Source organism: Zootoca vivipara, chromosome 2 (assembly GCF_963506605.1).
Source record: "Zootoca vivipara chromosome 2, rZooViv1.1, whole genome shotgun sequence".
NCBI lineage: Eukaryota > Metazoa > Chordata > Lepidosauria > Squamata > Lacertidae > Zootoca > Zootoca vivipara.
Genome location: NC_083277.1, coordinates 8,517,780 through 8,544,479, shown reverse-complemented (window position 1 = coordinate 8,544,479; position 26,700 = coordinate 8,517,780). Strand labels below are relative to the sequence as shown.

At 44.8% G+C, this 26,700-nt stretch overlaps 1 protein-coding gene across 2 annotated transcripts; it reads left to right on the top strand.

The window, feature by feature from the left end:
- The first annotated feature begins 96 nt into the window (after nucleotides 1-96).
- Nucleotides 97-16,197, top strand: LOC118081144 (tigger transposable element-derived protein 1-like). Of its 2 annotated transcripts, none has more exons than XM_035107374.1 (6): nucleotides 97-214; nucleotides 1,494-1,588; nucleotides 9,713-9,839; nucleotides 11,119-11,229; nucleotides 12,316-14,393; nucleotides 15,978-16,197. In XM_035107374.1, the coding sequence occupies exons 1-6, from the start codon at nucleotides 172-174 to the stop codon at nucleotides 16,065-16,067; spliced, it is 2,544 nt and encodes an 847-aa protein (XP_034963265.1). In that variant the 5' UTR covers nucleotides 97-171; the 3' UTR covers nucleotides 16,068-16,197. The 2 variants fall into 2 exon arrangements, with proteins under 2 accessions (XP_034963265.1, XP_034963264.1); XM_035107373.1 differs by having other exon boundaries at nucleotides 11,116-11,229.
- The last annotated feature ends 10,503 nt before the right edge of the window (nucleotides 16,198-26,700 follow it).

The window sequence follows — 26,700 nt, the reverse complement described above, 5'->3', positions numbered from 1 at the left end:
AAAAATATGTGCATGCCGTACTACAATTCCCAGAAGCCCTTGCCTTCCAAGGGGCCGGGAGGAGCGAGGACTACAGTTCCCAGCATGCCCTTGCCTTTCCTGCTGGCGGGCTCCCTCCCTTGCTTTGCCCAGCTTCGGAGCACAAAGACAGGTAGTGGGGAAACGCTGAAGATGCGAAGGGGATCCTGCCTGCTCTGGATGGGTCCTGGCGCCGGTGAGTTGCAGCTGGAAGGGGAGGAATGGGGGGCGAGGAGAATTGCAAGGTCTTGTCCGAGGTTGCCACCTTCTTCGATCAGCCTCTGCTCCTTTGCTCCTGCTCCAGCAGCAGGCTTGGGCTGTTGGAAGTTTACTGGGTTTTATTTCCCCGGCGCGGAAAGCTTCTCTTGCTGATTTCTGAAGACCAACCTGCTTTTAAAAGGCAGAAAAGCAAGCCAGCATATTCATCTCCATCTTTCTTAGTCCGTTGGGTCTTCCTGTATCTGGCTGGGCCTTAACTTGGCATGGGAAAAGAGGGAGATGTTTTAATCTGTTCCAGCAAAACACAAGTGCATACACAATTTGGTGGTGGCCTATAAACCCAACTGGTTTTTTTTTTAAAGTAACTTTTTATTAGATTTTATAAACAAGGATAATAGGAATAATATAAAGGATCATAGGAGTAATAAACAGTATAACTAAAAAGACCAAGACTTCCAATGTCATTTGTACAAAACAAAAACAGCAGAATAAATTTGCAATAATATCTAGAACATATGGTTCATGGTCAATGTACAAGTCCTTGGTTTAAATAAACCAAGTGGAGTGAATTAAATAAAAACAGGAAATGGAAACAGGAAAGAACGGCTCAGCTCTGTTTTGTTTAAAGCAAGCACAGGCAAACTCCAGCCCTCCAGATGTTTGGGACTACAATTCCCATCATCCCTAGCTAACAGGACCAGTGGTCAGGGATGATGGGAATTGTAGTGCCAAACATCTGGAGGTCTGGGGTTTGCCTATGCCTGGTTTAAAGCATATAAACTGTTTTTAAGGTGCCACAAAAAAGTATGAATACCCCCCCCCATTTTTCCAATTCCCAATTCCAATGTACAGTTATATATTACTGTAATATACTGTAATATACGGTTGTTACAGAACCATTTATAAATGTGGCAGTTTATTAAATCATACTTAATGAATCTATAATTCACTGCTTTCATGAAAATGTAGAGGATTGTGCTTTTGATTCTCTCTCCTGTCCTGCCGCTAAATCAAATATCACTTCGAGCTTTGCAAAATACTTTTTGAGATATTCAGATTTCACAAATAGGGAGAGGGCTGTTGGACTGAGGTTCTGCTTGTGGGCTTCCCATTGCGTTTCCAGGTCGACCACTCTGAGAACAGGATGTGGCCTGATCCAGTAAGGGGCTTTTTATGTTTGTACAGTATATTCTTAATCCATAAAATGCAGCTCAGTTCCCCCAACCTGCAAATAATGGAAATCTCTTTTTTTAAAGATCCCTCAGAGTACCGAATGACGTCCTCAGTTGAACCTGGATCCCCCCCTTTTTCCAAAGGGAGAGGAGAAAACACTTTGGTGGAGTCAGCTCAGGTAGGGAATTTTGGGGGGAGAATGGGTCAAAAAGTCCTAGAGATAAGTGTCTCTGAGTCTTCTGCGGTGTACTAGACTTCTTCAGCTATGGGAGGTAAGAATTATTCTTCTGCGGTAGATAAAGTTCAGCTCCCAGGTACCGTAGGGCTGGGCGATATATTGTCCAAAACCAGTTTGAAGTCCATATCGCAATACCTGTTTCATAACTTTTGACCTGGCGATATATCACGAATCATGATGTGTGTTAGGGCTGAGTGATGCCTGGCTTTCACCAGCTAAACATTGTGATATAACGATATATCCTGATGCCTAAAATAAAGATGTAACTATGTAGAGGTGAATGGAATAATGTCCAGAAAATGGCTGCTACTTGGGGGTCTAAAACAGGCATAGGCAAACTCTGCCCTCCAAATGTTTTCGGGCTACAATTCCCATCATCCCTGGCCACTGGTCCTGTTAGCTGGGGATTATGGGAGTTGTAGTCCCAAAACATCTGGAGGAACGAGTTTCCTTGGCCTAAAACCTATACATTTTTGCTTGCATTTATCATAATGTTACAACTGTTATTTTACAGTTCAGAGTAACAGGGGCAGAAGGAATCAGGAGAGAAACTATGACCGGCTTCACGGTTTTTTACAGAGCACATGCACATATCATGATTTGTGAAACAGAGAAAATTTGAAGAAATCTGATATTATTTTACAGACTGGTTGCAGTACCACCAACTAAATGATATTTTCAAAATAGATTGGAAAAACGGGTTTGCAACAGAGGTATTGAGGATGGAAAAAGACATATTACAGGATAAAAAGAAAATATTATCTAAAATGTACAGAATTCTGCTAGTTTGGGAAGTTAAAGAAGAAGAAGAAGTTAAGGATGTGATAATTAAATGGTTAAAAGATTTTGGTTACTCCATTCAGATGGCCACTTGGGAAAAATTATGGAACAAAGACCTAAAGTTTAATGCTTGTTATACACTAAAGGAAAACTTTTATGAAAATGTTCTATAGTTGGTACATGACCCCCAGCAAATTGGTCAAAATGTACAAAAGAAATTCACACATATGCTGGAGGTGCAAACAATGTACCATATGTGGTGGGGCTGTGAAAAAATTAAGAACTTTTCAGATATTGTATGTGAAAAGCTTAAAAAATGTTTAAACAAACATTTGCCCAAAAAACTGGAAGCCTTCCTTCTAGGGCATTTTGACAATTGATATTCCAGATGATAAGAGGAGAGTTTTCTTATACGCAACTACAGCAGCGAGAATGTTGATTGCCAAAAACTGCAAGGGAGAGAAAATCCCAACGAAGGAAGAATGGCAATTTAAACTATATTAATGCAGTACTTAGAACTAGCAAAGATGACAGAGGCAATCGGCAACCAAACAAACCAAGAAGTTCAAAACAGAATGGGAGTGTTACAGAGTATATTTAGAAAAACATTGTTCTCAAAACAAAATCCTTAACATGCTTTGATTAGCTTTCGCAAATTAGACGTGTTACTTGATTTTGAGTTACTATGGTTTTTCATTATGTATTTTATTATGTTCTGAATGATGAATGGAAATACATGTATTAATAAGTGTCAGGGGTTGTTGTGGCTACTCTTGAGTAACGACCCTCCACATCTGCTTGTCTTCCAGATGTTTTTATTGGTGCATATTATTTACAGTGCAAGTGTCCATAAACATGTCCGCCTCAGTCTGAGTCAGAATCTCGCAATGTTTGCTTTCTGTTTCGTGCCCAACATAACAGTCTGGGAACTGCGAAGCGCCTCTCCCTGCTCCGACGGGGAGCCGTTCGCCTCAATTCTGGCATGGAGGGGAATGGCCTTCCGGCTGACTGTCTGCTGGTCCCTTCTTCCCCTGCTCTCTCTCCCTCCCCTTGGAGCAAGGGCTCTCTGATGCTGTCAGAGCCTTGGTTCTCCCTTTCTGTTTCCTGGCTCTTGTAATCTGATCCTGTGCTTGACTTACTGCTTGGCGAGGAACTCGACCTGATTTTTTTTTGGGGGGGGGTTGTTCCCTATAAGCCTTCCCCCTTACAATAAGTAAAGCCAATAAAGAACACATCATGATTTGCGATATATAGCCATGTTAAATATTATGAAATCGTTACCACAATGTAGACTTTAGACCGATTTTTGACAGTGTAACAATACAACCCTAGAATGTGTGTATGTGCTATGCAAAAATCACGATGCAGGAAAAACCGTGAAGCCGGCCAGTGCCTCTGCAGAGCTCCATCCTTATTTCAGACATCGTGATATAGCATTATATCGCGCATGTTTAGCTGCTGATATATCACAATGTTGGAAACCAGACGATCACCCAGCCTTACCGTTTGACTCTTCACAGTTCCATCCTGATTTAAGTCATCGTGATATATTGGTATATCACAAAATTTAGCTGGTGATGTATGTTGAACCAGATATCGCCCAGCCCTACTCCCAGGGTTCTTTGGGGGAAGCGGTGTGCCTTTAAATGTATGATGCTTACACAGACTTACTTCAACACTGATGATGGGACAGTATTTTCCTGAGGGCAAAATATGGGTTTGGATGGTGCAGGGCAGGCCCAATGGGCCACACAGCTCTGTCCTGCAACGACTTGCCAGGACTCCTTGGCATCTGCCAACTGAAGCACCTTGTCTCACTGCTTCACAGTAGGGCTGATGCTGAACGGAAACAGGGAAGGCTGGTAGAAAGAGGAGGGGAGGGAAGGAAGGAAGGAAGGAAGGAAGGAAGGAAGGAAGAAAGAAAGAAAGAAAGAAAGAAAGAAAGAAAGAAAGGTGTATTGGCTCTCCTAGATTTTGCTTCTTCTCAATTTACAGGAGGTGCCTTCTAAGCAAAGTATTTTTTTTTAAAATATTTTTATTAATTTTCCAATTAAAACCAATTATATCACATTCAATATTTCAAATTATACACATATATATATCAATCAAACCGAATGTTATGCCAAATCATCTAAAGAATTTTTTATTTGGGTTCCCATGCTTCAAGAAATTGGGAATTCCTTGCAACTGTCCACTGCCGTCTTTTTTCTAAAGTTCAAATCGTCCTCCAAGTTCATAATAATCCAGATCTTCCCCTTACAGTCACATAGATGTATTCCACTTTCATCCGATTGTTTCCCAGCTGCTGAGATAAATATCAAACAAAGTTTCACAGATGTTCTTTCTCCTGTGTGAGTTAATCAGTCCAGCCTCCCCATAAATCTTCTTAATGGAGCTCCCTGTTGCGTCGAAGCAGCTCGAAGTAGCGCCATCATGGATCAATGCCTTGTCGTGGCGAAGGGGCTTGAATAACTCAGAGAAGCTATGAGCTATGCCATGCAGGGCCACCCAAGATGGACAGGTCATAGTGGAGAGTTTTGACTAAACGTGATCCACCTGGAGAAGGAACTGGCAAGCCACTCCAGTATCCCTGCCAAGAAAACTCCATGGACAAAGACAACAGGCATATAAAAGTTATGACGCTGGAAGATGAGCCCCTCAGGTCGGAAGGCGTCCAACATGCTACTGAGGAAGAGCGGAGGACAAGTACAAGTAGATTCAGAGCTGATGAAGCGGCTGGGCCAAAGCCGAAAGGACGCTCAGTTGCGGATATGCCTGGAAGCGAAAGGAAAGTCCGATGCTGTAAAGAAAAATATTGCATAGGAACCTGGAATGTAAGAACCATGAGTGGAGGTAAGCTGGATGTGGTCAAAAATGAGATGACAAGAATAAATATCGACATCCTGGGCATCAGTGAACTAAAATGGAAGGGAATGGGCGAATTCAGTTCGGGTGACTATCATATCTACTACTGTGGGCAAGAATCCTGTAGCAGAAATGGAGTGGCCCTCATAGTCAACAAAAGAGTGGCAAAAGCTGTAATGGGATGCAATCTCAAAAATGACAGAATGATCTCGATACGAATCCAAGGCAGACCTTTTAACATCACAGTAATCCAAGTTTATGCACCAACTACCGGTGCTGAAGAAAGTGAAATTGACCAATTCTATGGAGACCTACAACAACTTCTAGAAATGACACCAAAGAAGGATGTTCTTCTCATTACAGGGGATTGGAATGCTAAAGTAGGGAATCAAGAGATAAAAGGAACAACTGGCAAGTTTGGCCTTGGAGTTCAAAATGAAGCAGGGCAAAGGCTAATAGAGTTCTGTCAAGAGAACAAGCTGGTCATCACAAACACTCTCTTCCAACAACACAAGAGACGACTCTACACATGGATATCACCAAATGGGCAGCATCGAAATCAGATTGATTATATTCTCTGCAGCCAAAGATGGAGAAGCTCTATACAGTCAGCAAAAACAAGACCTGGAGCTGACTGTAACTCAGATCATCAGCTTCTTATAGCAAAATTCCAGCTTAAACTGAAGAAAGTAGGAAAAACCACTGGGCCAGTAAGATACAATCTGAATCAAATCCCTTATGAATACACAGTGGAAGTGAGGAACAGGTTTAAGGATTTAGATTTGGTGGACAGAGTGCCTGAAGAACTATGGATGGAGGCTCGTAACATTATACAGGAGGCAGCAACGAAAACCATCCCAAGGAAAAGGAAATGCAAGAAAGCAAAATGGCTATCCAACGAGGCCTTACAAATAGCGGAGGAGAGGAGGCAAGCAAAATGCAAGGGAGATAGGGAAAGATACAGGAAACTGAATGCAGATTTCCAAAAAACAGCAAGGAGAGACAAGAGGGTCTTCTTAAATGAGCAATGCAAAGAAATAGAGGAAAACAATAGAATGGGGGAAACCAGAGATCTGTTCAAGAAAATTGGAGATATGAAAGGAACATTTCGTACAAAGATTACCATAATCAAGGACAAAAGTGGTAAGGACCTAACAGAAGCAGAAGACATCAAGAAGAGGTGGCAAGAATACACAGAGGAATTATACCAGAAAGATATGGAGGTCTCATACACCCCAGGTAGTGTGGTTGCTGACCTTGAGCCAGACATCTTGGAGAGTGAAGTCAAATGGGCCTTAGAAAGCACTGCTAATAACAAGGCCAGTGGAAGTGATGATATTCCAGCTGAACTATTTAAAATTTTAAAAGATGATGCTGTTAAGGTGCTACACCCAATATGCCAGCAAGTTTGGAAAACTCAGCAATGGCCAGAGGATTGGAGAAGATCAGTCTACATCCCAATTCCAAAGAAGGGCAGTGCCAAAGAATGCTCCAACTACCGCACAATTGCGCTCATTTCACACGCTAGCAAGGTTATGCTTAAAATTCTACAAGGCAGGCTTAGGCAGTATGTGGATCGAGAACTCCCAGAAGTGCAAGCTGGATTTCGAAAGGGCAGAGGAACCAGAGACCAAATAGCAAACATGCGCTGGATTATGGAGAAAGCTAGAGAGTTCCAGAAAAACGTCTACTTCTGCTTCATTGACTATGCAAAAGCCTTTGACTGTGTCGACCACAGCAAACTATGGCAAGTTCTTAAAGAAATGGGAGTGCCTGATCACCTCATCTGTCTCCTGAGAAATCTCTATGTGGGACAAGAAGCTACAGTTAGAACTGGATATGGAACAACTGATTGGTTCAAAATTGGGAAAGGAGTACGACAAGGTTGTATATTGTCTCCCTGCTTATTTAACTTATATGCAGAATTCATCATGCGAAAGGCTGGACTAGATGAATCCCAAGCCGGAATTAAGATTGCCGGAAGAAATATCAACAACCTCAGATATGCAGATGACACAACCTTGATGGCAGAAAGCGAGGAGGAATTAAAGAACCTTTTAATGAGGGTGAAAGAGGAGAGCGCAAAATATGGTCTGAAGCTCAACATCAAAAAAACCAAGATCATGGCCACTGGTCCCATCACCTCCTGGCAAATAGAAGGGGAAGAAATGGAGGCAGTGAGAGATTTTACTTTCTTGGGCTCCTTGATCACTGCAGATGGTGACAGCAGTCACGAAATTAAAAGACGCCTGCTTCTTGGGAGAAAAGCAATGACAAACCTAGACAGCATCTTAAAAAGCAGAGACATCACTTTGCCGACAAAGGTCCGTATAGTTAAAGCTATGGTTTTCCCAGTAGTGATGTATGGAAGTGAGAGCTGGACCATCAAGAAGGCTGATCGCCGAAGAATTGATGCTTTTGAATTATGGTGCTGGAGGAGACTCTTGAGAGTCCCATGGACTGCGAGAAGATCAAACCTATCCATTCTTAAGGAAATCAGCCCTGAGTGCTCCCTGGAAGGACAGATCGTGAAGCTGAGGCTCCAATACTTTGGCCACCTCATGAGAAGAGAAGAATCCTTGGAAAAGACCCTGATGTTGGGAAAGATTGAGGGCATTAGGAGAAGGGGACGACAGAGGACAAGATGGTTGGACAGTGTTCTCGAAGCTACGAACATGAGTTTGACCAAACTGCGGGAGGCAGTGCAAGACAGGAGTGCCTGGCGTGCTATGGTCCATGGGGTCACGAAGAGTCGGACACGACTAAACGACTAAACAACAACAACAACAACAAAAAAGCTCAAATCACTTTCGTTTTCTCTCATAGCCATGAAGATTTATGATCATTATAGAATTTACAGCTTTTTCAGGCAGGAGACCCAAACATCAAACCATAAACTCTTGGTAAATTAATGGATCTCCTTGCCCTATAGCTGAACTTAGCTTCAGGTCGCTGCTCCAATTTAAAGTGCGTCACAGCTCATAAATCCTCCGAACGCGTCCAGAACTTCTTCCGTCCGACTAGGGGGGGGGGGCTTTTCTCATCGGCAACTCCACATCTTTAAAAAATATGCTCAGTAACAACAATTATAAAGTTCAACTCACACAGTCTTTTGCTTCTCTTTCACTCCAAACAAGCCAGGACATCGCGTCCGGGAAGGTACGAGGCAACAATATGAAGAAAAAAAAATAAAAACTCACTTCCCTTATCGCTCCGTCCCCATCAATCCTTCTTCCAGATGCAGTACAGTCTTTTGACTCCTCTCCCTCAGCAGCATAAATTTCTCAGCAGTAAACAGCGCTTCTTCCCCTCCTTCTGAAGTATGTCCATAGATTTAAGCCTAATTATCTTCTTTAACCATGGAAATCCCCGCCATGCAGATTAGCGTCCGGGAGTCCTGGCCCTCGTAAGTGCTCAGCCCAAGCTCCCCCCACTCCAAAAACAGTCGGAGTGGGTCTGGGGGCATCGCGGGCCAGCGGCCCCTCTCCGTAACCCCCGGAGAGGGTAGGGGGTTGCCATTTACTCCCCTAGCAACCGCCAAATTCCTTACGAAGGTCAGAGAGATGGAAAACAGGTCCGCCATTCCTGCAGGCGGAAACCGGAACCCTCTAAGCAAAGTATTTTTATGGTCAGCTAAGCGGGTGGCGCTGTGGTCTAAACCACTGAGCCTCTTGGGCTTGCTGATCAGAAGGTCGGCGGTTCGAATCCCTGCGACAGGGTGAGCTCCCGTTGCTTGGTCCCAGCTCCTGCAAACCTAGCAGTTCGAAAGCACGCCCAAAAGTGCAAGTAGATAAATAGACCCTGGGCCCATGACCCATGTTAGCAATTTATAGGCGTTTCCGTGTGCTGCTCTGGTTTCGCCAGAAGCGGCTTAGTCATGCTGGCTACATGACCCGGGAAAACTCTCTGCGGACAAATGTCAGCTCCCTCGGCCTGTAAAGCAAGATGAGCACCGCAACCCCAAAGTCGTCTGCGATTGGACTTAACTGTCAGGGTCCTTTAGCTTTACCTTTAAGCATAGAATGTGGCACACGTCATTTGGGCGCTGTCTGCACTACACATTTAAACCTGTATCATACAACTTTAAACAGTTATGCCTTCACCCAAAGGATCCTGGGAACTCTAGTTTGTTAAAGACGCAGGCAGCTGCAAGGAGACCCCAATTGCCTTTGCAGAGCTGCACTTCGCAAACTGGCTTAACAAGCAATCCCAGGAAACTCCGGGAACTGCTGATCTGCGAGGAGAGTAAGAGTCCCCTAAGAATTCAAGTTGCCGTGAAGCTCACTGGTTGCACCTGGTGCGAGTCCTTGCCTCTCAGTCGTTTAACCTATCTCACAGGGTTGTTTTGAGGAAGAATTGGGAAGCGGGGGAGCTGTGTCTGCCACCTCGGGACCCACAGATTCCGCTTTGTTCTTGCAGGGCCTGTTGACCTTTGAAGACGTGGCCGTATATTTCACGGAAGGGCAGGCGGCTCTGCTGAACCCGGTCCAAAGGGCCTTGTACCGGGAGGTCATGCTGGAGAATTATGGGAATGTGTCCTCGTTGGGTAAAATCTTGATAAAATCTTAAAATGGAAAACATAACCATGGTTGTACAGCAGCCTTCGCCTACCATATCGTTGGGCTACAACTTCCATCACCCCTCACCATTAGCCATGCTAGCTAGGACTGATGGGAGCTATAGTCCAAACCGTCTGGAGGGCACCAGGTTGGGGAAGGCTGGTGTACAGGGTAATCCTTGTGGTCTGCCTAAGGACGTAAATGCATTTTCTGAATTATTTTGGCGTTGCAGAGCCAAACATTCATTCTGAAATTATGGGTAAACATGCATTCATCCTGAAGTGATGGCTGAAAGCAAAGGAAAATGGGAAGCTGTCTTATGCTGAGTCAGATGACGGGTCCACCTCGCTCAGTGTTGTCTAGCAGAAGCTCTCCAGTGTGTCAGGCAATATTTCAGCTCTACAGACGCCCTGATCTCTCCCAGCCTTAACTGGAGATGTTGGGAATTGAACCTGTGGCTGTTCCATTGAGGCTGTTCCATTGAGCTAAGGGCCTCCCCTACAAGAGCGTATAAATTTTTTTTCCTTACTAAGCACCAAGTAGGCATATACAGAGTTTTTATACATAGCCTCTATCAGCAAAGTTAACTCGGCATAAACTCTCCTTTTGCATAATAATAATAATTATACCTTCTGGTATACTGGACCGAGGCCATTTAGGGCTTTAAAGGTCAGCACCAACACTTTGAACTGTGCTCGGAAACGTACTGGGAGCCAATGTAGATCTTTCAAGACCGGTGTTACGTGGTCTCGGCAGCCGCTCCAAGTCACCAGTCTAGCTGCCGCATTCTGCATTAGTTGTAGTTTCCGGGTCACCTTCAAAGGTAGCCCCACGTAGAGCGCATTGCAGTAGTCCAAGCGGGAGATAACTAGAGCATGTACCACTCTGGCGAGACAGTCCGCAGGCACGTAGGGTCTCAGCCTGCATACCAGATGCATGACTTGAGGTTAAACCTCAGTAAAGAAGAAGAAGAGAAAAGAAGTAATGGAAGGAAATAAAGGAAGGGAGAAGGGGGGGGGGAATAGTACATCTATGTAAGCTTCCATTTCTGCTCCTGTTGTTTTGTTTAATGGAAAGAGTGAATTGAATAAAAATGAAAGTTTTCAGCCAGGCAAAATGAAAGATTAAATGGTTACATAGGCTTGGTCTTCTTAAGTTTATGGATATATATATATATATATATATATATATATATATACCACACACACCCCCAATCAGCCAATTGTGACCTTGATTTCCCCCAACCCCTCGTTCTTTCCCAAGAAGGATTGCCAATCCTCAAGCCTGACCTCATCTCCCAGCTAGAGCAAGGGGAAGACATGTGGGTGCCCGATTCTCAGGGGACGGATGAAAGCAGGATCTCCAACACACACACAGGTAAGGGGCTTGGGATAAGTTGGGGATTCCGCGCCCCCCCCCCGGACCCTCAACAATTAGCAGTTGCCTGAAACTCTTTCATTTTCTCTCCTCCCCCCCCCCCGCCTGAAAGTGTGACCACATCTAGCTCGATTAGGAATGGGAAGACCCACCAAATTTGCTTCTTTTCTCATTTTTCTGATCTTCAATTTCATTCTCCACATTCCTGCAGCAAATCTGCCAATTTTGTTTCTTTTTTTAAAAAAAAACCCCTCTTGGAAATTATTTCTCCTAATAAGACACACGTTTGCCTGCAGTTTTGACCAACGTACAGTGGTCCCTCGACTTACGAATGTAATCCGTTCTGAATGCACATTCATAGGTCGAAAAGTTTGTAAGTCGAAAAAAGCGGTTTCCCATAGGAATGCATTGGAAACCAAAAAAAACCATAAGTCGAGTAAACCGCATCTAAAATTTGTAAGTCGAGAAAACCGCATCTAAAATTCGTAAGTCGAGAAAACTCCATCTAAACCGCTACGGTTTTCCTTTCGGATGTCAAAAAAAAAGTAAGCGTGCCGCCATTTTTTTTCCATTCGTAACTCGAAATTTTGTATGTCGAGTACTTTGTAAGTCGAGGGACCACTGTACCCATTTTTGCAAGCCGCTTCTCCGACTGTTGCATTTTTGGATGCTGTTTTCGCAAACGTATTGATTCTTATGCCCATGTTTACCTCAGATATGCCTTTTTCTAAATGTCGGTGGGAGAACCACATCATGAAATTTGGACAGGTGTGCTTTTCGAAGGGCGGCTCCATCTCTGTTCTCATACTGCCTCGGGAAGCATAAATTTGGCTTTAAATGGGAAGGGAATGGCATTTCTTCCCAGTCCCTTAAAGGGATTCCAGGCCTCTGTGTAGCATTTGTGGGGTGCCCCATGGAACACAAGTGGGAAGACCCTCTAGCGAAGGGCCGTATACCCTTGTGGCAGCCTTCTGGGGCCCCCATGCCAGTGGAGGGTGTGGCCAGGGACAGTGGGTGGAGCCAAAGTTGAAAAGTGGGCGGGCCAACAGACGTTCCATACAAGACATATTTCCATCCTCTATTCAGGCGAGCAAAAGGCATTACAGTGGAGCGATGTCATAAGTACATTTAACGTACACGAATTCAACTCCATGTACCTGTCGAAACAAGGCGTGGGTGACTGTCAAAGCCAAGTGTGGGCAGTTCCACCCAGTGAGCCGTCTTGGGGTGAGCGTGAGTGCGATTTCCTTGCCGAGCACACCGTCCTTCAAGGACAGTGTTCATCATACCCCATGGCCCCTAAACGCAAGCTAGCTGCCTGCAGGTCACCTGGAGGGCAGCGCAAGAAGCAGCGATCTGTTCCAACGCTGGAGGAAAAAGTGGCCGTGTTGGATTTACTGAGGACTGGCCTGTCTGTCTCCAAAGTGGCCCGCGTATACGGCCGCAATGAATCGAGCATCCGTGCCATTAAGGTTCGAGAGAGAGAAATACGCCAAGCCGTGGCCTCGGGTGCTCCCATAACGGCTAAGGTGACGAGCCAAGTTCGCGATCAGACTTTGGTGAAGGCGGAAAAGGCGTTGTACTTGTGGCTGGAAGACATGAATGCCCAAGGCGTTCCCATCGATGGCAACATGATGCGAGAAAAAGCTCTTGACCTGTACGCGCTGTTCAAGCCTCTTACCGAAGAGGGGCGGCCTTGCGATGAGAAGGAGTTCAAAGCCAGCCAAGGTTGGCTCAACAGCTTTAGGAACCGCTTCAACCTGAAAAACGGGCACAGCCCTGGCGACGCTGCGCCCGCCAGTAAACAAGCAGCGAAACCCTACTCCAAACAGTTAAAGAAACTGATAGAAGAAAAGGGATATCTCCCCGAGCAGGTTTTCAACGCTGGCGAGACGGGGCTCTTCTGGAAGAAAATGCCCAGCCGCACGTACATTTCGAAAGCAGAAAGGCAGGCGGCCCAAGACCGTGTGATGTTGTTGCTTTGTTGCAACGCGGCTGGGCATTTAATAAAGCCCGGCTTGCTCTGTGGGTCTGCAAATCCTCGTGCCCTAAAAGGCAAGGACAAACACCTCCTGCCTGTGTTCTGGCAATCGAGCAAAAAGGCTTGGGTGACGGCAGCAATATTCCTGGATTGGTTCCACCGATGCTTCGTTCCGGAGGTCAAGCGGTACCTTGAAGAGAAAGGAATCGACTTTAAGGTGTTGTTGATTGTCGATGATGCTCCCGGCCACCCCGAGGGAGTCCGGTTTGGACATAGCGACGTCGAAGTTGTCTTTCTGCCCCATAACACCACCTCTGTCATCCAGCCTCTGGACCAAGGCATAGTTCGCTGCTTCAAGGCAAAGTACGCGAGTCTTATGTTCTCGCGGGTCTGCAACGCTATGGACGCTGATCCCAGCCTCAGCGCGGCCGAGCGTTGGAAGTCCTTCAGTATCGCCGATTGCATCACTTACGTCAAACAAGCCACGGATGCGATCGAGCCCGAAACGGTCAATGCGTGTTGGCGAAACCTGTGGAAAAAATGTGTGAATGATTTCAGGGGTTTCCCAACCATTCACCATGAAGTGGAATGTATCGTTCGGGTGGCCAGGCAATTGGGCGGCGATGGCTTCAGCGACATCCTCGAGGAAGAAATAGAAGAATTAATTGAGGGCCATAGAGGAATGTCGGCTAGCGAAGAGCCAGAGGATCTGATAAAATCGGAAGAGGAAGATGACGACGAGCAGGAAGAGCCGGCAAGTTGGAACCTTCCCAAATTTGCCGAGGTGTTTCAAGCGGCAAAGCACTTGAACGATTTGATTTCGGAATATGATCCCTCCCTGGAGCAGAGCCTCAAAATCACACGTGGCATTGCGGAAGCCTTGAGGCCGTACCGAGAAATGTTTGAGCAGCTCAAGAGGCAGCAGCGGCAGTTGCCGGTCGCCATGTTGTTCTCGAAAAAACATCCAGCAGCGGATGAGCCATTGCAACCGACTCCTCGAGCGGACACAGAGCCAGCTGCCTTGTGTGCGACTCACTCTCCATCATGCAAGCCTGGACCATTTTCTGCCGCATCGGCATCAAACCCTCGTGATCCCTCAGCAGTGATGTCGGGAGACGAGAAAGACCAATTGCCCGAGTGTGTACAGCAGCCCTCTTCATTGTTTCATCCTCCTCGTATACAGGTGTGTACCGCAGTGTGCTTTATGGGTGGTTTAAGGGATTTTCAAGGGTAATTTTGACTATACGAATTTTGCGCTAAGGCACTGAGTTCGGAGCCTAACCCCCGTGTTAGATGCGATTCCATGGTATTTATAGTTTGAGGATACATAGGGCAAAGGCCCTCAAGGAGGATGTGGGGCAGGTTTATGATGGAGGGGGTGTAGCCTGATGAAGCGCATGGGGGCTGGCTGGAGAGAGGGGCCCGGAGGCCAGAGTTTCCCAGCTTCTGGGTTAAAATAATGCAATTACTATAGAGCTCCAGGTTCAAATCGCCACTCGGCTGTGAAGGCCACTGAGAGATTCTGGGGCATTCACACATACTGCCTAATCTGCCTCACGGGGTTGTTGTGAGGAGAAAATTGAGGGGTGGGGTATGTACCATGCCCTGAGTCTTCTGCAGAGAAGGCAAGGTGTCCACATAGTGAACAAATAAATGCTACGCTCACCAAAATGTATGTTTCTTTTGTATTTGTTTGCAGTGCTTTGGCTCCTCCGATAAGATCAAGGAGGTTCGTGGGACTGTTTCCCTCCCCTTCTGTACCTCCCTGACCCACCTGGCAATGTCTGCCACCTCATAATGGCTTCTTTTTTACCAAGAGATGGGCAGATCCTGCTCCTCAGCTAAGGCAAACCTTTTTGCCCCTTCTCATTTGCCCACCCTTATCCCTCCACCCAAGGATGACAGGGATTGGCTTGTTTATCATTGTATCAAGTCTGAAGGGGTCTTAATGGTTTATATATGGTTTTCCTTTCTCCTTTCCGTATCTCTTAGTGCAGGCATCGCCAACCTTTTTGGGGCTGGTGGGTGTATTTGGAATGCGGTGGTCACAAAATGGCTGCCACCAGGGGCATGCCTTGAGACAAAATGGTTGCCACATATAGAAGAACAGGGAGGAAAAATGAAACCGGGCAGGGAAGCTCTGCCATTGACAGCTCCATCAATGGGCGTAATGTGCTTTTTACTGATCATAAAATCATAGAATTGTAGAGTTTGAAGGGACCCGAGGGTCATCTAGTCCAACCCCCTGCAATGTTCTGTTTGACATTCCGGTTGAGTTTCAGGGCACTTCCAGGCAGCCATTTTGTGACCACCACATTCCAAATACACCCACTATTTGGGGGTGGGATTCAGGCATGAGATTATGGTGGGTCTGGAGCTCTGGTGCAATAAACCCTCCACTCCCAGCTTTACCCAAATTTCCATTTTGAATTGTCGTTTTCCTCTCAGTTTCCCTCCATCCCTGCTAATAATAAAAATGACGAAGGGAAACTCTTTGTTTTTCTGTTCTGTTCAGAACAAGCGGGAGCCTGGGTGCCCAGTCATGGCATCTGATAAAATGTGGGCCTGCTCAAGGGGCCCTACATTTAATGTAGGAGAGGCTGATGTGGATTTTTGAAGTAATCTTACTCAGTAGGCACCATAGGAGGTACTGGTGGGCATACGTGGGCACCATGTTGGTGGCCCTTGCCTTGTCCATTTTCTGAGGTTGCTTCTTACACGGGTCAGCAGTGAATCTCTTATGTTTTTTGCTCTTTTCTCCTTGCAGGCGACTCGGAGAAGAGGCACTCATGCCTGGAGTGCAGCCGGCGTTTTGCTCGGAAATCATCTCTCGCCAGACACCAGAGAATCCACGTAGGAGAGAAACCCTACAACTGCTTGGAGAGAGGGAAGGGTTTCCTCTGGGAGGCAGAACTCGGGAGCCATCGGAGAGCCTGCCCGGAAGATAAACCGTATAGGTGCCAGGAGTGTGGGAAACGTTTTGTTTACAAATCGAAACTCAATGTGCATCGGAGGGCCCACACGGGAGAGAAACCCTACAACTGCCTGCAGTGTGGTAAATCTTTTGCCCAGTGCTCGGCCCTTGTGATCCACCACAGGGTCCACATCGGGGAGAAACCCTACATGTGCTTAGAGTGCGGGAAAGGATTCCCACAGCAGTCGGAGCTTGCAAAACACTGGAGGACCCACACGGGAGAGAAGCCCTATACCTGCCTGGAGTGTGGGAAAGGTTTTCTTCAACAGGCTCACCTCAGCGGACACCAGAGAATCCACTCGGGCGAGAAACCCTATGGCTGCAGGGGAGTGTGGGAAAGGTTTTGCCGACAAATCGAACCTGGTAAACAACCAGAGGACCCACACAGGGGAGAAGCCCTACGATTGCACTTGGTGTGGGAAGCGTTTTGGCCAAAAATCCCACCTCGTGAGACACCAGAGAGTTCACACAGGAGAGAAGCCTTACAACTGTTCAGAGTGTGGGAAACGTTTTGCCCAAAAATCAAATCTATTTTTTAACTTTCCCTTTTTCCTTTCTGTTTGGAATACTGTCTTTGCATTATTCACCCGTGAGAACATTTGAATGAAAGGCGAATGAAAGGCAGATAGCACAAGTAGAACTCTCCAGAGTCTACCATGAGACATTGGAGGAATCCTTTTTCGGTCGTCCTGTCTCATGCAAGATATAAACTCTTGCCATGCCATGCATTATTATTATTTATTTATTGAATGTATATACCGCCCTATACCTGGAGGTCTCAGGGTGGTTTGCAGAACAAAATCAAATTATAAAACTGCAAAATATATAAGGGTAAAGGGGCCCCTGACCATCAGGTCCAGTCGTGCCCGACTCTGGGGTTGCGGCGCTCATCTCGCTCTATAGGCTGAGGGAGCCAGCATTTGTCCGCAGACAGCTTCCGGGTCATGTGGCCAGCATGACAAAGCTGCTTCTGGCGAACCAGAGCAGCGCATGCAAACGCCGTTTACCTTCCCGCTGGAGCGGTCCCTATTGATTATAAAATATATAATCAAAATAAAAACAACAACCCAATAAAGCCCTGTTTAGGGAAGAGTTTTTTAAATAACTGATGTTTTAATGTATTTTTCATCTGTTGGAAGCCGCCCAGAGTAGCTGGGGAAACCCAGCCAGATGGGTGGGGTATAAGTAATAAATTATTTATTATTATTATTATTATTATTATTAACATTATTAACATTATTAAGCCCCCTCCAAAAAAGCCACATTTTAAAAGGGCATAGGATGTCAATCAAATCAACCAAAGACCTGGTTAAAAAGGAACATTTTTGCCTCGCCTAAATGTGTATAATGAAGGCGCCAGGTGAACTTCCCTGGGGAGAGCATTCCACAGATGGGGAGTCACTGCAGAGAAGGCCCTGTTCTCGTGTTGCCACCCTCCGGACCTCTCAAGGAGGCACACAAAAAGGGGCCTCAGAAGATGTTCTTGGGGTCCAGGTAGGTTCATATGGAAAGTGGTGGACCTTGAGGTATTGCAGTCCTGAGCTGTTTACGGCTTTATCGGTCAGAAGCAGCACTTTGAATTGGGCCCAGAAGCTACTGATAGCCAGTGCAGTCGGACCAGGATCGGTGTGATATGCTCAAATGGTCTTGCAAACCTCGCAACCATCTGGTCTAGGGAACCACCCACTAACAGTGCCTCAGTCTTATCTGGATTGAGTTTCTGTTTGTTGGCTCGCATCCAGTTCATTATCGAGGCAAGAAAGAAGAGGGGCAGGTTCTTTAGCAGTGTGGATTTGGCATGTTAGTTTCTCTGCCACTTTTTTTCAGACCCTTTGGTACCAGGCATCAGTTCTCAGACCTTTAGCTGTTTGCCAGCATCTGGCAATTTTCAAGCTGCTGCGAGCAGAAATGACAGCATTTCTTTATATACAGCTTGGAAAGTCAGTGTTATTCATTATTCCCACTACTGCTGGGGCGGGAGACATGTTGATGTTCATCTTATAAAAGTTTTTCAGTTCTTTAAAATCCTCTGTCCAAAATGCAAACAGAGGTTTGCAATGCCACCAGGGGCATAGGAAAATTCCTGGACTCTTCTTATCTGAATGCTCATATTTTCAACCCTAAAAGGGGAACTTTTTCTACATCAGGGAATCCCTTTTGGGTTGGGACACTGTTGTACTATTTCAGTCTACAGTTGGCTAGGATAATTCAGACTTCTTGTATTAATTTACAAGACTCTTGACGGCTTGGGTCTAGAATATCTTAGGGCTCGCCTGATCACTTATATCCCTGCCTCTCACCAAGCACTTTGTGGGACTCACAATTTGTGGCTCAAATGCACGGTTTATAACCCCAGGAGCCATGCATTCAGTACTGTGGCCCCAATCCTGTGGAACTCCCTTCCACCTGAAATTGCACATACATGTTGAACTTCAGGCATTGAACAACAGTCAGCCTATTCCAGCAGGCATTTTAAGTAAGTTATACTGTGTCGATTTATGAAACATGTTTTTTGTTGTATTATTATGGTTCATGGATTGTTTTATTTCTCTGTAAACTGCTTTGTGACCACCCAGTCTTAGAAACTGGGATAGGAAAGCTAGGAACCCAATGGCTCCTGGGATCTGGGTTGTGGGCGCCAAAACAGAATGTCTAGTAGCCATGGGGGGGGGGGGGGTCAGCAACACTTTTTTATTTATTATTTTGAGAAGCATGAACTAAAACACAATTCACTTAAGTGACACATTGTTAATATCACATTTTTAACAGAAATTGTTGCTGCATGTTTAATTTGGTGTTTGCACAATAAAAAAATATTGGTACCATACTTCAGTTTTCAAAACACTCTTTATTGTTAAACATTGAAGGCTGATCCTATAGCTCTAACTGATCTTTGTGTTTTTTCATACAGAATCTTTGTAAACCTCTTAAGAGACTATTGTAGTTACATGGTATATAAATTGTATAACTGAATAATTGAATAAAAACCATTCCCCGCCACTTCCCTAACTGCAAAAAGTCAAGAGGTTCCTTTGGAAAGTACCTGAATCCATTTCAGTTGTCCAAACTTAAATTTCCTGGTATTTCCATCCCTCCTGCAAGCTACTGACTGTCTGGCGGCACCCTGACTCTCTTAACTACACACAAAAAAATTTTGCTAAGTGTTTCTAGGGTTTCCTCATAATTTATGTTGCTTTTCTGCTTTCACCTAACAATGTCACGATAATACTGCATTTTTGTTTCGCCAATCCTGCTTTTCATATTTGATGTATATCCTGCATCTAGTAACTCAATAAAGAATTGAACCGCTCTAAATCTAGTTCCCATTTTTATATTCCATGTATATCCTGCATAGCGACGTTTTTAATGTTTCGTTATTATTTTTAAAATATGCTGGAAGCCCAGAATGGGTGGGGCAGCGCAGTCAGGTGGGCAGAGTACTGCTACTAATACAAAGGCTTTGCTCGAATGATAAAGCAGTGAATTCCTCAAAATAAGAGGTAGGGGAACTTTTTGGCTCCGAGGGAACTTGCAGGGTAACACTGCCAGGTAGGTAGAGAGATAGAGGCTGAGAGATAGCGACTGGTCCAAGGTCACCCAGCAAAGTTTTGTGGCTCGTTGGGGATTTCAATCTTAGTCAAATTGGGGCAGGAGGAGAGGAAGGGGAGCTGAGGAAAGAGTAGATTCCTTCGACTGTCAGTTTTGAGGACAAAACATGGAGGGAACGAGGGATGCTTCCTTATAACCCATGGGTAGGCAAACTAAGGCCCAGGGGCCGGATAAAGCCCAATTGCCTTCTAAATCCGACCTGCGAACAGTCTGGGAATCAGTGTGTTTTTACATGAGTACAGTGGACGCTTGGGTTGCAAACATGACATGATCCATGCGGGAGGCACGTTCGCAACCCGCAGCGCCGTGTCTGCACATGCACGGGTCACGATTCGGCACTTCTGCGCATGCGCAAAGTGCGATTTAGCTTTTTTGTGCATGCGCGAGCATCAAAACCCAGAAGTAACCAATTTGGGTACTTCCGGGTTCGCGTTGTGCACAACCCAAAAAGACACAACTGAAGCATCTGTAACCCAAGGTATGACCGTAGAATGTGTCCTTTTATTTAAAATGCATCTCTGGGCTATTTGTGGGGCATAGGAATTTGTTCATTATTTTTCTTCAAAATATAGTCCGTCTGCCGCGCCCCCCCCCCCACATGGTTTGAGGGATAGTGGACCGGCCCCCTGCTGAAAAAGTTTGCTGACCCCTGTTATAACCTCATCAGGCCATTGGTCCATCCAGCTCAGTATTATTTTCCTACGTCTGCCTTTTCCAACCCATGGCCTGTCAAACTCTATCCTGAGTGAAATCCCCCAGGCCCCATTGTTTCAGGCCTGGCGACCCCCTGCTCCCAGTGTTTCCTATGGCTGCCAAAGAGCTCTTGCCATCGGAAAGTTCTTCCTAATGTTTAGTTGGAATCTCTCTCTTTTTGTAATTTGAATCCATTGGTTCGGGCCCTACCCTCCAGAGCAGGAGAAAACAAGCTTGCTCCCTCTTCCGTGCGACAGCCCTTGAGATGTTAGGAGATGGCTATCGTATATCCACTCAGCCTCCTCTTTTCCAGGCTAGTCATACCCATATCCTTCAACCGTTCCTCATCAGGCTTGGTTTCCAGACCCTTGATCATCTTGGTTGCCCTCCTCTGTATACATTCAAGCTTGTTAATATTCTCCTTAAATTGTGGTGCCCAGAATTGGACACAGTGTTCCAGCTGTGCTCTGACCAAGACAGCAGAGAGCTGTGCTATGACTTCCCTTGATCTGGACACTAGATTTCTGCTAATGCAGCCTAGAATAGTATTAGCTCTTTTTGCTGCTGCACCACACTATTAAGCTTGTGGTCGACTAAGACCTCTAAATCCTTTTCACGTGTACTACTGGCAAGCCAGGTCCATTAACTTTTATGAGTCTTCTCTGTGTACAGCTAACCCTGGACACAACCCTTACTTTTGTGTTGTAATTTTGGGCATTTTTCTCAATTTTATTTTATTGGTCAGTTGGCAGCATTTAAAAAATAAAATAAAACCTGCACCTCAGTTTTTTTTTTACACAGGACCCAATTTTGGTGATATCAGGCATGCAAAATTTAATATGTGCAACGAAATTGTCATTCATTACTCTTTATTTGCAGAACATTTTGCCAATACACTATGAAACTCTTAAAGCAACCATGCAAAGGCAGCCACCTACACATCCAGTTATTTAAAAAAAAATCACCTCAGAAACAAACCTCCACACATAGACGACTCCCTACACAGTATAACAAAATAGGGGGAGGACTTAATTTGGAGAAGCCGCCATTTGTTTGCGGTACTGAATGAGTGGAGTCACCCTGATCAAATCTTCTCTAACCTGAATTTACACACAATGGTCAAAGAGAACCCAAGGCATTTTACATTTGTAAATTCAGTTTCTTTTGATTGAGGAGTTGGCCGGTTTTCAAAATGGAGTCCCACATCTCAGGGATCGTGGCGAGCTTTCCCTATTCCCCCTCACCTGCCTTTATTTAATCTTCACTTGCATACAGTATTAACATGGCGGTAAGTCATATTATTGCAAGGTGTACTCCAGATCACGGTATTTCACAGCAAAAACTTGCAAACACAGTAAAGGAGCGAGATTAAAATGAGAGGATTTCAACGCAAGACAGGTAACAATAATGTGAACTAAGCATGGATAACAAAAAGCAAAATCTAGGTTAAAATATTTTAAAAGATACAGAATGTCTATGATACAGTACAACTTGGAATCCTTGAAGTTGATGCTTCGTGACAATGTTAAGGCCGCTGGAGCCCAGGGGAGGGATGTAATGGCAATCTCAGAAAATTCTGACATTTATCAGTAAAGCCAGAGCACAAGATGATTCGGTTAAAAGAAGAAGGTCATTTACCAAATGACCAAGTATTTTTCTTGTTTCTGATTTTTGCAAGTGAGGAGTGACATTTAGCATTTATTTGGTTGTACATTTCCAAAACAAGTATAATGATAAAATTCTTTCTAATACAGTACCTTACTGAAGTTTCAAGACCAACTACAGTCAGCTAGAATGAATTATACAAGAGTAACATTTCCCATGGGCTGCAGGCAGAACCCTGACAATCAGGGGTAGATCTCAAAAATACGGAGTGCCTGGAAATAATCATACCCTCTTTCTCCACCATTAACTGGTAAATGTCAGCATTTAACAAGGGCAAGCAAGTCCAGGATGATTTAAGAAATGAATCCATTTTCATATGACATCCCCCTGTACCTTAATCATCCCCGTAGATGAGCTACTGCTATAAAACTCTGAGAAACGCCATACACTATAGCAATTTTCTTTGAATTACAGGATGCTTTTATTGGCAATTTATAAAATTCAACCTCTCAATATTCAAAAAGCTTAGCATAATGCATTTGTGGAAGGTAATATATCCCCCAGAGACCGTTCAGCGTGCTCACCCAACCCTCCGTATTGTTCACACAACATCCCATGCACCTACTAAGCCCAGTTCCCCACTAATATTGTTGCTCTCTAGTCTACATTAAAAATTACAGAACGACTGTTTTGCATCTTTATGCAGAAGCTAAGTCCCGCTGCAGTCGAAGAAGCGATTTCAGCATTGCAGGCTTAAAAGTACTCAAAAGTGTTAGCATACCTGTTGGAGTGAAACTTTGCTGCATCCATCATCCCATACCATTGATTTAATCTCAAAATAGCCCATAATCTTTGCTTTTAAAACCATACCAACCAACCACAATTGCTCACCGATTAAGAGCCAAGCACCAGCCTTGAACCTACAGTGGTACCTCGACTTACGAATGACTCGACATCCAAATTGTTCGAGTTACGAAGGGAAAAAATGGCCGCGCGCTAACGAATTTTTTGACATCCAAAGGAAAACCGTGGGCGGTTTTAAGATGTGGTTTCCTCGACTTACGAATTTTTAGATGCGGTTTACTCGACTTACGGATTTTTCCGCATTTCCCCCCCTCCCCCAATGTATTCCTATGGGGAAAGCCACGAAAGCCGCTTTTTTTTACTTACGAATTTTCCGACTTACGAAGGTGGCGTCGGAATGGATTAAATTCGTAAATTGAGACTTCCGGTCTGGCACCATCAGAAATCGGCAAGGGAAACCTCGGGCTCAGAGGTTCCCTGCACTTCGGGGGGGGGGGGAGCCGCTTGGGCAAAGCGGCCCCCCGGAGAACTCCTGGATTGGGCTTTCCAGGAACGTGGGTACCCAGCAGAGCTCACCAGAGTCTCGCCCGCTGCAGGTAACCCCGCTTTTTTGGGGGGGTGACGAGAGCAGACGGAGCCTTGGGACATTCGCTTACTCTGAAGCGCGAAGCTCTGTGCCGGTCTCAAATTGAGCGCCAGATGCCTCCAAAAATCGATTTGGACTTGTAAGTAAACTTTTTAACCAATTTGGAATAAGAATTTGGACCTGGGAGGGGAATCCAAAAGAAAACGGAGGTCGTTCCCCCCCTCTACCGAGATACCAAGATGCAATTATTGAGCCTGCAGCCATCATGCTGAAACGGGACTCTGAATTTCTCTAAAAATCAAAGCGGACCCCTTCCCTGTGGCAGCAGAGCCAAGGGAAGGCGATTTATTTTATATGCGTGGATTTCCGCAAAAAAATTGGAACTTTGCATTAACGAGCTCTCCGGCAACCGGTGACGGGAAACTGGAGGCTTCGATCAGCCAATATTAGGACTCGTCTCTGGCACAACAGCCTAAACGCCATATTGTAACTTGAGAAGACAAAGGATACAGACAGTCAAAACAACACCACGAGATGTGTGAGAAAGGGATACAAAGTGTATGGGAAAAAGTTCAAGAAGTGTTGACAGGAGTAAAAGAATACAAAAGACTTACAAAGTTATGGATTGAAACTCAGCGACAACTTCTCCCTCCAGACAATTTTGAGACACAGGTTGAGGACATAGATTTCACAAGCATTAAAGTTGTAAAGGAGGAAGAACAAGAGGAGCTACAGATTTCGATCGATGTGCAAGTGGTGAGAGAGGTTGCACAGGACATACGTTACAACAAAGGAGCTCCAATGTGTGAGGAAGCCCAGGAATCGCTTTTCCCAGTGAGAGAGGGAAAACAGGTTCTTGGGGAAAATGACCAAGCTGTGACATTCAACAAAGATGTGGCTGGGATTCGAACCTCCTTAGTGAGAGAAGGGAGGCAAGAACCAGGTGAAGGACATGCTAAATGTGGGGACAAGAAAAAGGAGGAACTGGGGTGGGGTTGGCAGAAGGTTTGCTGGAGAGAGGAGGGTGGGCTGGTGTGGTCGAGAGATGGAGTGGGCTGATTAATAAGGCATCGTAACTATGGGATGGATTAAATGGTCTGAATTGGAATACATATAAGGAACTGATCGAGATGCCCAGTGGAACGTCAATCGGGAGAAGGAGGGGGGATTCGGATTAAATTAGGTTAGAAATGAGGTATTAGAATTGTTAGAATGGAAAAGGTAGAATATTTTTAAAGAAAATCAATAGGCTAAAGGGATTAATTAGAAGGAATAAGTTGTGTATTAATTTGGAGTAAAGGATTATATCTAAGTATTATTTTAAGATTAAAATTGTTAGTTCTGGAATTGTATAATCAGGAAAATTGCTAAGATGGGATATAATTAAACTCGGGAAGGAGGGTGCGGGGAAGTCGAAGTTATGACAAAGATATTAAAATATTAAGATTGTATTTTTTTATTTTTTTATTCCTTTTCCCCCCTGGAATTTTGTCCAGTTTCTTTTTTGTGCTATTTTTGTTTTTGTTTTTTTCCTCTTCTTTTTTATGTTTTCTTCTTTTTACACAGTATTAGGATATGATCTGATGTGATGATTTGTATCTTAAATTGGAAAATGCCAATAAAGATAATTTTAAAAAAATAAATAAATTCGTAAGTCGAGGTACCACTATAATTATTTTAGGGTCAACCAGATAAAAGCATAAAGCATACTGCTTCCTTTATTAACATTTATTTGGGACTTGTATGGAGGCGAGAGTGTTTGGCTTCTGCAAAGGATTCTTTGCTCCCCAAATTATGGATGGGGGAGGGGGTTTGGTCCTCTCACCAAGCCAAGAATCTAAGCCACCCTTGTAAGCAAGCTCATAAAAGTCATTTACCCACAAGTCCTCTTCACTACCAGTCACTGAGCAGGCTGGGAAACAAAACAACAACAACAACAACAACAACCCTGCTTTCTATTAAGCATACTGGTTGATGTGGGGATTCTACCATTTGCCTCCTGTGCTGTTAAGAAGAGGAATTCCTTTAAGGCTAGAATGGAGTCCAACAAGGCTGGTACAGGAGAATTGGCTTGAGCCCACTCCCTCGCTTGCATGGGATTCCTGCTCGCCTGTGGCGACCAAGCGAGCTGTTAAAACACAAGGCTGATCTCGGTGCAGTCTTAAAACGGGTTTACTTGGAAGTAAGGCCTTCTGATTTTAAGGAGATTTTACTCCCTTGCTATTTTGCATAGGATTGCAGCCTATATATAAAAACATTGGTATTGATTTCTCAAGAGCCCACACAGAGACCAAGGAGAATAAAAAGCGCTGCAGCATGCCGAACTCTCGTGGCAGATAATACAAAACTAAAGCCCACACATGCCAGTACGTTCGGGAATACGGTAAGCTCCCTCAGATATTCATGATGCAGCTATATCGCTTGTTCTTAGACTCTAGTTTCCATCAGCCCCAGCAAGCATATGGCCAGCGCTCATGGATTATGGGAATTGTAGCACCACCTTCAGGGGGTGTCTGCATCCCAAACTGAATTAATAGGAACCTGTTCTCAGTAATTTATTTCATTTTTGCCAGATTTCAGCAGAACCTGTTAACCTATGGCTCAATCTCACAAATCAGCTGATAACTGTTAAGCAGAGTGCTCTTTCTCATGCTTCCCCTTGCAGGCTTGGAGATTCCCAGTTCAGGTGATGTACAGTACTCTCTAGTTTTGTGATTCTATAACTGTGACTTTCTTCAGCTGTCAAACAAACCCAAATACCCTGAACTGCCCCGCTGCCCAACATTGTGCAACTCCCCAAATGTGGTGCAAAAAAATCCAACCCACATGTTTCCGGATGGCCTCCACCAAAATATCGTTTTGGAAAATAATCCCTTTTTAACTATGTTAGAAGTGTGGAAAACGACAAACCTTTCTGATGATACCCTTCCCTTCCACTTTTAGATCTCTGCTAGAGCAAATCTATACGACCGGGTTTACAAACTGAGAGTCTAGAATTTTTAACCCAATTGATACCAAGAGGCAACGAACCCCTTTAAAAACACCCTCTTTAAAATTTGGTGTGGGTCAGAACAAGCAGGATCGGTGTCCAAATTCCCTTACCCCCCAAAAAGTTAAATAATGACCAGCTTTCGAAAGATGGGAGAGGACAAAAGCGGTGTTTTTTGTTTGTTTACAGACCACCCTGATTGTCATTCATTCTGCCACAGCCAGTTGCTG

Bases quoted from the DNA above. Each gene is read 5' to 3' on its own strand.
- LOC118081144 (XM_035107373.1), top strand. From the start codon at position 172: ATGCGAAGGGGATCCTGCCTGCTCTGGATGGGTCCTGGCGCCG. The intron at 11,230-12,315 runs GTAAGGGGCTTG...TCCTCTATTCAG, and splicing joins GATCTCCAACACACACACAG to GCGAGCAAAAGGCATTACAG. The intron at 14,394-15,977 runs GTGTGTACCGCA...TTCTCCTTGCAG, and splicing joins TTCATCCTCCTCGTATACAG to GCGACTCGGAGAAGAGGCAC.